The 13,513-nt window shown below is 34.7% G+C and overlaps 1 protein-coding gene across 1 annotated transcript; it reads right to left on the minus strand.

The window, feature by feature from the left end:
• Positions 1-1,454: 1,454 nt before the first annotated feature.
• Positions 1,455-4,773, minus strand: LOC126798206 (protein MANNAN SYNTHESIS-RELATED 1-like). The gene is made up of 6 exons (XM_050525094.1): positions 4,492-4,773; positions 3,823-3,964; positions 3,639-3,709; positions 3,123-3,208; positions 2,325-2,901; positions 1,455-2,093 (listed from the first exon to the last, which is right to left on the minus strand). Exons 1-6 carry the CDS (start codon positions 4,591-4,593, stop codon positions 1,815-1,817), a joined length of 1,257 nt encoding a protein of 418 aa, XP_050381051.1. The 5' UTR covers positions 4,594-4,773; the 3' UTR covers positions 1,455-1,814.
• Between the last annotated feature and the right edge of the window lie 8,740 nt (positions 4,774-13,513).

Genomic DNA, 13,513 nt, shown 5'->3' on the forward strand with positions numbered 1-13,513 from the left:
AATCGTGGTCTAATACTACTTACAAAAAGAATTTTTCTATATTTGAAAGTATGTACCTTAACATAATTGGTTTCTAAAGAGAAATGATAGAAAGAAAATTGGAATTAATCCTGAGTTAATATAACCATAGAGTACTAAATAGTAAATACTAAATTTCGGGGTATTACAGTTGTGTGACAGTGAGTGTGATAGGTAGTGTGACATGGGTGTGACAGCAGGTGTGACATAAGGTGTGACAACGGGTGTGACATCACATGTGGCAGCGGGTGTAACAACATGTATGACAGCGGGTGTGACATGCCGAGATGAAATGTCTAAATATGCGAAATTATGTTCAAATTCAAAGGGGATTGGTATGAGTATGCTCATAATAAAGAGAATAACTAGATTTAGGGAACCTTGAGTTCCGGTTTCCCAGAATTGCTTAAAGCACTGCCATTGAAGGTTATTGCGCCTTGTACGGTTTAGGGTTCGGAGTGGGTATGGTATCAAATGCAAGAAGGGAGAGAGATCTTTCCAATGGTACCAACCACTCTCAAATCCATTGTCGGACGACAAAGTTATGGCCAGAACTAAAAGAAGAATTAAAAAAATGAAGAAGAAATAACAAAACAGTTCAGAAATATTTTAAAAGTGACTATTTTTAATTTTGTTTTAACTTATTAACTATTTTCTAATTTCTAGTTAATTGAGATGACTTTTTATAAATGAAAAATAAATTGTGACTTTTTATAATTTAAGGTGGAAAATGATTTTTTTTTCCTAATTTGCCCAAATATAATTCATATGGTTCCATTATTATCTTCTGCATGCCATTTTTTTTTTTAAGATAAACCCCAAGTCCAGCCAGAAATTAAGTTATTTAGGCTGATATATACCCTCTACAACTGGACCAGTTCAGGAAATTGTGGAAACATGGTGAAGTCATTGATGTAACATATGTTAAGGTTCACCACAACAGTTAAGATGATAAACAGGTAAGAGTCTCTGAAGTCTAGCTCGTGGGAGTAGGGGACACCAGCACTATGAATTATTCAATCCAAAACTCAAACCAAGACTCGACCAGGAAGTAATACAAAATGTGACGAGATTTAGATCCGAATATTCTTCTTTCAACATCTACCTACAAATATACAATTAACTGTGTAACTGCCTCGGTATTATTATACACACCTTGGATCTTGATCCAACTCTTTCTTACATCTCCTGTTTTGGTTCTATATGATCTAAATCATCCAATGAATTCCACTAACCACCCTGAATGTCTCGTAATGCATGTTCAGGTTTGTTTTATCCGCTCCAATTCTTTAAGTTCTGTTCTCGTTTAAAAAATGCTACAATTATTGGTGTGTCTGAAGAAACTAGTGAACAGTGTTGTGAAGAGACTGTAACTTTGTAAGCAGCTCATGAATACAAGATTGCATGCTTATAGGAGCAACTCAAAGTCATGCACCACAAGGGACAAGTTCAGTGAAATCATAAATAATCCTTCTTTTCAACCCAATTTGGAAAATGTGACAATATTACAAAGAATAGAGAAAATTGTTCAGGAACATATCAAACTTGAAGAAATCACAATTGGTTGAAAACTTTGTCAATGAGTGTCATAAAAGATTCACCAGAACAGAGAAACTTCTGTTCAGGGGTTCTTGTATGTAACACAGATTGAGTATACATTATACAAACTAGCCTGTCCATCTTCTTAACCATAAAACTCGATCTGGATAAATATGTTACCTAAGACCACCCTCTTTGAAGGCTTCAGTACATATGCCATGATGCCTTTTCCTTTTCTGGGTTTCTTCTAGCAGTCACTAGCAAAAGCATGAATATGCCAAATGGTTCTTCTTTGATACATAATGCGTGATGAAACTGGCGGCAGATGCAGAAGAGCTGGAAATGTCAGCTGGCACAAGTATCTCAGTTTTGCTGGAAGCAATTCTCTTACCAGCTACATTTGCATAAAACAAGCCAGAGATGGCTGGTATGAATACATCACTCTGAGAACATATATAGTAGTCAATGATCTTTTCATATTCAGAACCCTCTGAATCCAAAAACTTTGATTTTTTGTCTGCTGGGACAATGCCATCCTGCAACAGATAACAGAGGCATTTAATACATTGAGAACTTAAATATCAATGTTATCGATTTATAGGAAGAGTATGAGCATTCCAAAAGAATAACCAGCAAGTACACCAAAGTTTAAAAGTTCATTTAGACAATTTTAAATTAATAGTCGATAATTTACTAGTTATCCTCAACTGAGGTTAAAAGCTGGATACTCATGCGTATATAAATAAAAGAGCAGAAGAAGCTTGTACCTTTATATAAGTTTTAGGGAAGATATCTTTCAGATTATCAAGGCTGCTGTCCCATTTTGATTCAGTCACATAGATGGTGGTATCCTTACCAAATCCAATTTTCCTCAGAAATAAAGCAACTTCTTGCGGATTGTAACAACTTTTTGTTCCACTTTCATCTCCTTGGCAACCATTCTGCTCCAACATCTCAACCCTCAAATCCACTGCTACAAATTGACCATTTGTCTTGCGACTCAAAGTTCTCAGGCGCTCAACCGTTGAATCAACCACTTCGCTGATTTCTGGTTGCAACTCCAAAGTTCCGAACATTCCTAAACAAGCAACTGATTCACTAGCACTCTTTTTTTCTGTCTTCTTCATGTTTACTGAGGGAAAGTAAGTTGCCAGCCTTATATTGCCCTTGGATCTGTAAATTGGTTCCACATGTTCTACAATGTAATCTTCTGTAACCCGATTAGGGACCTTCACAGCAGCAAGATTCCTCGATGACAGTTTACCAGGTCGTTCTTTTGCTACTCTAACAACCCCGTCCAGGCTAAGAATAAACTTCTCAACATCATAAATCTCTTCAAAGTTCCTGAAGAAGAAAATCCGAATATGTTTTAGACTTCAATGGATATGGTAGACAATCATATAGTTCATGGTGTTGTCCATTCATCAAGTTGACATATTAGTACCTTGCCTGCCATATTACACTGGCCAAAAGACTAACACAATGAAGACAAAAGCGGCACTCCTATTTTAAAACTAGAACTAGTCATACCAAATCAAGGTTTCAACTGACCATTTGCAACTAACCTTTCATCCCCTGGTTTGCTCCCTCTAATATCAGGAACTACAAGAGTTGCCCCCAGATACCTTGCCACTACAACCGCATCAGCAATCTAGAGAATACGAAGGAAAAGGTTAGCAACAGAATAATGAATTTGTTACAAAGTTGATGGCTAATAGAAAAAAAAATTACAGAAAAATTCTTGGTAAACATATGCAACATCCATCAAGTAGCAATACTCATCTCCAATCACATTTACAATCATTTGACCGCATGAAAACGTAACCAAGTTCCTTTACATGTAAGACCAGCATGCAGAGGCTGCTACAGAAAAGATTTTTAAAAAGAAGCTCCAGAAAATAGGCAATGGTAGAGACACTTGTAACATGGTCCACTAATTGACAAAATGATGAATGATGAATTATTGCATCTTCTGAAATGAAATGACTATTTAGGAAAATTTAGATCCAGTTAGGCCAACAACCATAAAGAACAGATAACTGGATCAACTAAATCAAATTATAATTACTTAAATTAAATACCTGTGAAACATGGTATTCAGGACCATTTGTTAATGAGAAAAGGACAAATCCCTCAGTCTGCTCCACATCATCTGCAGAAAGGTAAGAAGTAAGGATCTACAGAGATCAAGAATACCAGATTCTGATAATTCTGATAAACATCACATAAAAAAATTGATCATTAAGCAACGTAAAGCAAACTTACCCAAACCTGGCTTAGACCAACATGGTTTTAGCTCTTGGCCATCATCACTTAAAGCCCCACCCTTCTTAACAAGGGAAAATAGACCCTCCTTTGAAATCTTGGCATTCTCCAAGGAAGAGCTGCCGTCTCCAGGAAATTTCTCCTACACAAAGCAAACCAGAAGAAAATGAATTGAAGAATCCAGTAACAAATGATCCAACTTATTAGCAACATATGAACTCATAAATCCACACATATCCCATTAGAAGTCTAAATAAATCTTCAAGAATAACTATTTTAACACTCAACAAAGATAGTTTCATAACCATCAGATTTAATCGACCAAAATCTTCTTCAACAAGTTGGAGAACTCAAGACTCTAAATCCATATTGTACTTCTATTGCTAACAAACAAAGAACGGAAATTGACACACAAGTAAATATTACTGAAATGGACTAAATCCAAACAGAGACTCTCAGCAATGGTTTTTGTCATGATTCAATCTCAGTCACAGAAAATCAGATAAATCCCATCAAATAAAACAACTTAAATGAAACAAAAACATCAGACAGAGACAGAATGAGATAAAAGCAATGACATTTATGTGAAACTTCTGCAAAGAAACCAAGACAAAGTAGATCAGATACAACAGCAGTAACCAAACCATTGTAAGAGTACCAGAAACTCACTTCAGCATAATCAAAATTATCTCTTTTGATCATATGCCCAAGCATCACAAACATAGTCAATGTCAGTATCCCTGCCACTACCTGCCTCAAATCCACACCCATCTCTCTTTTTACTCACAAACCCAGATCTTACTCCACACTCTCACTCTACCCCAAGAGAGACAGAGAAAAAGAAGCAAGAAAGTGAGAGCCTTGAGAGATCAGGATTGAAGCCTAGTGGCTAGTAGTGAGGGAGCAGTACACAATGAATCAGTTGGGGGTTAAATAGTGGGAGGAGAGAGAGAGAGAGTATATATATTGTAATGGGTAGCTGAAATGGAAAGGTTGAAACAAGGGACAAACAGACATTTTGTGATGAAAGAGTGATGGATACAACACCGTTTGTTACTCCAAACAGAGTTATTATGATACCTTGTAACTTGTTGGGTGTTGTTCTTTCTTACTTACAGCACCGACACTTTCCTACTCGATGGAGACGCCTTGCCTAAACCTCCCCCTGCTTGCAGCTCTCACGTACCTTCTTTGAGTTCTTTCTCTTCCTTTTTGTTTTTTGTTTTTTTGGTTTGGGGTGTGATTTGTATGGAGGAGAAATTAAGGGGGTGTATTATATATGGATTTAGTGGGAGTTTTAAAAAAATCTATGAAATGTAAAAGTCTAGGTGTATTCAATACATATTTTAATTATCCATACAAGTCTTGAATACACATTAGGATTTTTAAAAGTTATTATGGAATCTATGAAAGTTTATGATATTCAATCAAGACTTTTTAAAATGAATAGAAGTCTGTGGGTATTCAAAATATCATTCATACTTATGGAATTATAAACTCATGGAACCTCATGGACTTTGTGGTGTTAATTATACACAAAAATTATTTAGCCTCTAGACCAAATATTTCCATGGAATTTTCCATGAACTTTCTCATTGTATTTTGTTTTCTCCACCATTTTTATTTATTTTATTTTTGTTTAATCTTTACCAATTTTTTTCCTACAACCCGACATGTTTATTCAACATATGATTCCATGATTGTTTTCTTCTTCTTTATGTTATGTTCTTACATTGTATGTTTATACAAATTAAAACATCATTCTCATATGTGGACACATGCCCAATACTAACAATAAAAACAATGACGATGAAAAAAATACGTAAGAAGAAAGGAAAATAATAATTATATCAATGTTTTATGAACACCGACTTTTTTAGCTTAAAACTTCAGAAATAATTTATTTACTTCCATTTCTTTAATACCTATTGGTAGATATATTAAATTTGAAAAGTTTATTTTTTCTTATAAATAATCGAGATTCTCTAATTTATTTGTAAAAGATACATGTTATACAACCAATAAATTTGCTTAGAACAAAAATTGTTCCATAGAAAAAATTTCTTACCATGCATTAAATCCTCGTTCAATAGCATCCACGAGGCCCAGAAAACCCATAAGGCAACCTAGATGCCTAAGGCACAGCCAGGAGTGAAATAAATTATCACAGAACCGTGAGCTTGTAGTTGAGAGACATGGTTTGCACATACATTATGAATATTGAGAAATCTGTAGAAGTCAATCAATATGAATTATGTTGAATTCATGAATCAATAAAAGTCTGTAGAAATCAGCCAAAAGTCTGTAATTGAAATCAGTTATTTTAACAATTCTATGAAAGTCTGTGTACTTTTTAAAGAGTCGGTGGACTTTTCAAAAAGGCAGTCAATTAAATAAGTCATCACAAATCTATATATAATACACCCCCTAATTAAAAATGGTAAAGTGCCATGTTCTGGTGTATTTTTTAAGAAATCAGTCAATTTTTTGTACAGTAACATTACAAACTTTATACAAAACGTGAGAATGATCGAGTGAAAAATTATATATAAATTGTAAGAGGTGTATACCATCAATTACTATAGTTCAGATGACAAAATTTTCTGCTGTTAAATGAAGATCTTGAACTATGTTGAATCTCAATTTAAAGTACTCTTATCTCACACATTCAAATGTGAATCTATTTAGCTACGAATAGAAATTACATGATTCATATGGATAGTATATTTATTAGTTGACTAAACTTTTTTGATTTCTACATGATAACTTAGTTGAATATGCCATATGGTACATTCGTCATAGAAATTTGAATCTAGAACTAAATATGGCAAAACCATTATTCGTACCAAACTAAATATACATATATTACTAGGGTTTTATAAGAGAGTTGCTATGTTGGTCGTCAGTCCCGGCCTAGTTTTCAGCCTTGTATTTTTCATAAGTATGTCGTAGTTGTATCTTTCATTATTCATTAACAGAATACATAAACCATGATTTGATAATCATTGATTATCTTTTACAAGTGATTCATGCCTTGGGTGTTATGTCAAAGAATATAAGGCTTTCTCCACTACTGTAATATACTATATGGCTTTGTCTTTAAGACTTTTGCCCAAATTGAGATTTCTTAATAATCTGAAGGATAGTGGAGTGGCCAACTCTGATGAGGACTTGCCATACCATCCGCCTCCGAAAGCGGATTGTGAGTCAACAAAGACATACATGGTCGTTTGTTATTAACAAAATCAACATCATGTTTAGGGTAAACTTAATTGTTGCCGTAATATTCTTGTTAGCAGTCGGCAGTTAAGTGAAAGTGTCTTAATATCCCAAATAGACCTTAAGACAAGTTGATTAAGGAGATTGTAGTCTTGTAGATTTTCTGCAACCAATTTGCTCTGTATTGAGATTACAATAATCTGTTATGTCTAATGAACTCGTAGAATAATAGGGTGATTATCTAAAGTTATTATTTTTTTTTGACTAAGGGAGGTCTTAGTTTGAACTTTGAAACTTTGAATTATCTAAACTATCAGTAATTATAGGAGCAACAATGCTCAGCTAATCCTTGTGTTAGTTCATTGGGTCAAATAGTAATGACACTTAACAGATGACCTAATTAAGATGGAGGGTGATTTCAACTTGTATTAGGCTGGCTTTAGATAAAATCTAGGACTTCCTATTTTTTGATTTGCAGAAATTTCAAAACACCAAGCCAATTAAGAATTAACCCCAAAATAATAAAAGCAATTTAATTTGGGTGATCATTTCACAGTTGGACAGTTAGGTTGGAATACCTCATCCTAGATTAGGCCATATATTTTGATGGAAACAAATTTTTCGCACATCCCTACCGTACTCATCACATGTCCACCTCATAAATAAATGATAAGTAACCTTTATAAAAACTATAGTTATAAATTTGTTGAGAAAAATGGCACTTGTCATTTTTTTTATGAGATGGCATGGGGTGGGCACAGTAAGGGTGAGCGACAAATTTACTTCCCATTTTGTTTGTATGTGGGTACAACTACATGTCATAAAAATGATAAAATTTGTCTTCAAAACGAAATATTAATGTTTTAATTCACTGATTTCATTTCCTTCAACATGTGCTGCAATTTGCAATCAATCATCAATCTGCAATGGATTTCAAGTCTTTCTCTTTGTGAATGCATAAGCTAGTGTATGTATATTAATCGCAAGCTAGAAAAGACCATTATTACATATCCTCCTATAAACCATTCGGTACACAAAGAGTTCATGGCAGTAGCAATTGATACATGGTTCCATGCTTGTAAACAAAATCTATAGACTACTAATTTATTGTACAATATTACTATTTGGGCCTAAAATAATACTTCGGTATTATCTATTATTTAGGCTCGTGGACCGGTTATTTGGGGAAAATCTATCATAGAGCAAGATTACCTGCCGTATTGGAATAGATTTAGGGGACTAATGCTGTATAGAATCTGAGTTGAATAAGGAAGATGAATCCAAATCAACTAAGAGGTTCTCAAGACTTGATCCGCAAGAAAAAACAATTTGTGTTCTCTATATAAAGGGGTCGAATGTGCAGAATAACACACACTACGTCAAACAAACTATCGCGCAACCGCATAGTCAAATCTCCCCACGGAGTAAAAGTCCGATTAGCTTCGGCAACCAAGTCTCACATCGGAGCGGAGCTACCAAGATGTACGCATCGCGCTGCATGTAGCAAACAAGTCCGATTAACCTCGGCAACTAGAGTCAAGTCCATCGAGTCGCTAGCCTAGCTTCTAGCAAACACAAAAGTCTGCACTACTCAGCAATTTCCTACAGCGAGAAAGTCCTACTATCAACGACACATTATAAGCTCTACTTTTCCCCAAACGGTCTAAAGTAAGATCGGTCATCTACTTGAGGTGGAGTGAAAGGTACCTAGCAACTCCGGTTGTGTATAGGCCATTCGAACTTCAGCGGTTTATCAGCAACTGCGGAGCAATCGTTTGAGAAGAAGACAGAACGTAAGCGCAATCATCGTCAAACAAAGCAAGAGTTGTACCTAACTCAAAGGTACTGGCACGCCAGAGAACGAAGGTTAGAACCATCTAGGGTTCGACACCGGGACTTGCTGATTGTTCTCTGAGGAAGATCTTTTTCCCAGCTCGAACAATTACTTAAACGGGTAAGAGCTCTAAATAATCGAATTCATTTAATTTAGTACAAGTATGTGTACATGAAGCTCATTTTTCTGAAACATAAATAAAATGCAGCTACATGTTTTATCCGGTGGAACAATACTCGATTTATTTTGTAACAATTTTAGTAAATGTCGATTCTAAACATGATCGAGAGTTATCAATTTGTAGTATTATAAGAGGAAATTTGATAGTTACAATTTAATATTAGTCAATTACATATATTCATGTATATATAGTTTTTTTTAGGTTCTTATAAAAAGTCACTTTTAATACCTGAAATTAAAAAAAAAGTCACCTAAGTTTTTAAATTATAAAAAAGTCAGGTTCTTAAAACTCTTAAAGCGTTGCCCATAATTTTGTAAATATTTACAACCCGTGCCATTCTCCATTATCACAAAAAAAAAAGATGGAACAGTTCTGAATCCATGGTGTTGCAGCCACCATCAACTCGATCTCGCCGATCACAAATCATGAACCGTCATCGAGTCAGTGCTACTCACCTCTCGGAGCCCAACCCTTCTTAATCACTGTCAGGAGGAGGACGACGACGAGAGTTCAATTCAAAGAAGCGAGTTGCCGGAATCGACATCCAAATCAACTCGTCTCAGGTGGCAGAGGTGATGGAGTTCACTGAGCTGTTGCACAAGGAAGCGTGGGTTGTGGTTCGCCGTCAATGGTTGTGGTTATGCATGGTCGCATGCCATTGGTTCAAATCGTCCTCCGATCTCCCCTAATCTGACGCATTTCTCTTCGTCCAAGACCTACTCTAAGCGTGGTTGCGTCCAGACCTCGTATGATGGCAGCAGTGTCGATGGAGTCACTAGGGCGCCGTGAAAGAGAGAGGGGGCGAGCAAGGTAAGACTGCTGCCATCAGGGGCGGATCTAGGATCTGAATGTTGGGTGGGTTTGAAGTTGGCCGAAGGCCAAAATAATTTTTTTCAGTACAAATATATAATCATGTAAATTGTAGACGTCGGTGAGTCTTTAAAAGTGAAAATAAGTGTAAATGAATGTAAAACAATATTCTTAAAATAAATGAAAAATTAAAATACTCCAACAAATTTTGTTCGCAAAATGTTTAGATTGAAACGTAAGAACTCATACTGTCAATTTCAAATTTAATATATAGAGTAACAACTAACAAGAATATTATAAGAGTTATACTTGATAATTTTCAATAATTTAAGAAGAAGAACAAAGTTATGTAGGAGAAATGCATATTAAAAATCCAATTCTATACATATATAAATATTTTTTTTGGCTAACACTAATATACATGTAGTAAAACATTTGGGATGAAAAATCTTGCATGGGCTGGATCCGCCCTTGTTGGCCATGGCAGTGTTGGTGTTTCCAATGGTGGTGTCGACGAGAAGATGTTGACATGGGTGCTAGTGCTCGTGTGATCGGAGAAGACTTGACATGGGTGCCCATAGCAGATCCTTTTTTTTTCTTTTGTTGTTTCTTTTTTGTTTCTTCAATTTCAGTTTTCTACTCATCACACCACTTATCACACTAGTCGTCACACTATCTGTGACAGGCAGTGTGACGACTAGTGTGATAGACAGTTAACTAGTGTGATAGGTAGTGTGGCTAGGGTGTGACATCACATTAATATCGATATTTGGATCGTATAAATTGATTTAAGAAATTTGAGATCACATAACAGTAAACAAATGTTCGTTATTTCTAGTCATTCTTCTTCTTCTTTTTCTTATTCTTCTTCTTCTTCTTGTCACAACATAGTCACATAAAACAGTGTGACGACTTGTGATAGCGGGTGTGATAAAGGGTGTAACAGTTAGTGTGACAGCGGGTGTGACAGTTAGTGTAAATGGTAGTGGGACAACGAGTGTGATAGGTAGTGTGACAGCGGGTGTGTTAGGTAGTGTGACATCAGATGTGACAGGTAGTGTGACAAGTAGTATGACAGCGGGTGTGACATGTCGAGAGGAAATGTCTAAATATGTGAAATTATGTTAAAATTCATAATAGATTGGTATGAGTATACTCAAAATGAAGAGAATAACTAAAATTAGAAGACCTTGAGCTTCGGTTTCACCAGAATTGCTTGCACCGCCATTGACGGTGATAACCCATTTTGAGGGTTGTTGCGCCTTGTACGGTGGTCAGTTCAGAATGGGTAGGGTATCAAATGAAAAATGGGAGAGAGATATTTCCAACGGTACAAACCACTCTCAAATTCATCGACGGACGGTAAAGTTATGGCCGAAATTAGAAGAAGAATGAAAAAGAATGAGAAATGGCAAAATGGTCTGAAAAATATTTAAAAAGTGACTTTTTCTAATTTTGTTCCAAATTTGTAGATTATTTTCTAATTTCAACTCAATTGAGATGATCTTTTTATAATTGAGAAATACATGATAACTTTTTTATAATATATGATGGGAAATTGTACTTTTTTCTAATTTGTCATTTATTTTTCTTATAAAAGAGGATATACATGTGAGAGTTTTTATTCATACCGCCTAAAACAGTACTTAGACCTCCCTCTTTTCTCAAATGTATTTTGACATTTTCAACTCATGTGAAATTACAAAAAAAGACATATAAGAGTAAAAAAAAAGGAAAAAAAACAAAAGAATTCGCAACTTGCCTATTTTTAAATAGTGATTTATGTATTTATTTCAGGAAGACTCCAATTCAGAATAATAAATTGAATAAGATGATTTAATTACTTTTATTTTTTATTATTAAATAATACAATAAATAACATTATTAATCTTCATGTATCAATTGAAAATCTACATAGAATTTTTGATAAACTTTGGTTAGGATATGAGAGAAAAAAATTGTTTAATATATGTTAGAATCTTTCGTTTTGATTTTACTATTTGGTGAGTTTCAAATCAATGAATAAAAAAATAATATTATTAGATATGAATTTAGGAGTGATAGAAAAAATAAATTTGACAAGATAGATTATGTAATTACTAAGATTTTTTCGAATTGTTTATAATAATTGAATTAAAGTATAATTAAAAATATATTAATGGATAGTAGATTAATTTGATATCTAATAATGATATATTGATTATGGACATTTTCGGAAATGTAAGGAGGTCTAAATTTGTAAAAGTAAAATAGATGTTTATTAAGTAAAGAGATCCAAATACCATTTTTAGAAGTATGAATAGAAGCTCTATATACGAGTTTCACATATACTCTGGTCATATCATATTCATATATATAAGCGATTTTTAAAAACTCATACAGAGGATAGAATGACGATCACAACTACCAGTTCCGGTTTTTTATTAGCAACAGAGATCATGCGCCCAACATTATAGGGTTGGTGCCCTTCTCCTTGATTGCTAATTAACGCAACAACAAATCGAGCAAAGTCTTCATTTGACATATCGATATATGAGAATGAGGAGCTAATGTCTAAGTTGATATATCCAGTCGATTGAAAACAATCACATTTATTCACACGAAGATTTCCGGTTTCAATTTTGATTTGCTTAGAAGGAAGGTAAGGTGTTGTTCGGTATCGTAAAACAAGAATTAAAAACGATACCGAATTCTGTATTTCGAATTCGAAAACAGTCTGTTGGAGAGGAGAGATCCCACATCTAAGAAGTGGTAAAGAAAATAAAGCTTATAAGTGGGTGAATAATAACCAATTATACCGAGGCATTTTGTGATTAAAACCCAACACATGTGAGGTGGCTAAGTTGGGACAATATCGGTACAGTTGGTCCATGTGCCACGTTTGTCGCTGTTTAACACAGTCTAATACACGTTCGATGCAGTGAATTCTAAAAACAAGAAAAATGGTTTTCCTAATACAACTCTAAGCCGCCGTGTAATTTGTGGAAACGTCTAATTCTCGTTTTCAATATTTTCCAAATACAATCACCGAAAACCAAAAACCTGAAACTCTTTATGCTTACTATGCTCTCTACCAAACTCTCGATTCTAATTGATAGATTCTTGTTCCCTCTATCCCACAATCTCAATTCTCCAACACCTGTTCCACTAATCTTCCTTAGTTTTCCCTTAATTTCGATCTCTGGGATTTGTAGACTTTGTATCAATGAACAATCAGAACAGAAGCCCGACAAAATTAGAGAGAGAATCTCAAAGTTCCATCGTGTTCCATTTCTTCTCTAATTGGTTCGTTGAAAAGTTATAGATCTCTGGGATTCCTAGGTGTTTGAATTTGGGTAGGTTATTAAGGAAATAGGATTGTGATGTCTGCTCAATTTGGATAAAAGATCTTAACTTGGGTTTCTGGCTTTATGCATGGTACAATATGCTTTGATGCAGACACATGGAGGGGTTACTTCGGGAAGAGAGTAGAAGAAAGACAAGTTTATGCAGAAAAGCCACCGAACACATATTCAAGTTATGAAAATATAAAATATCATTTATTGGTTTTTTTTAAATGTACCATTTATTGTTTTTGTTTTGTAAAATAGTTTGTAGAAAATTATTTTGTAAACCATTACCGAATGAGCCCTAAGTTATCGAGAGGC

The sequence above is a fragment of the Argentina anserina genome, chromosome 6 (genome assembly GCF_933775445.1).
Source record: "Argentina anserina chromosome 6, drPotAnse1.1, whole genome shotgun sequence".
NCBI lineage: Eukaryota > Viridiplantae > Streptophyta > Magnoliopsida > Rosales > Rosaceae > Argentina > Argentina anserina.

Coding starts and splice junctions, on each gene's coding strand:
- LOC126798206 (XM_050525094.1), bottom strand. CDS start 4,593: ATGGGTGTGGATTTGAGGCAGGTAGTGGCAGGGATACTGACATTGACT. Junction 3,710..3,822: donor TTGGTCTAAGCCAGGTTTGG/GTAAGTTTGCTT, acceptor ACCTTTCTGCAG/ATGATGTGGAGCAGACTGAG. Junction 2,094..2,324: donor TCCCTAAAACTTATATAAAG/GTACAAGCTTCT, acceptor TATCTGTTGCAG/GATGGCATTGTCCCAGCAGA.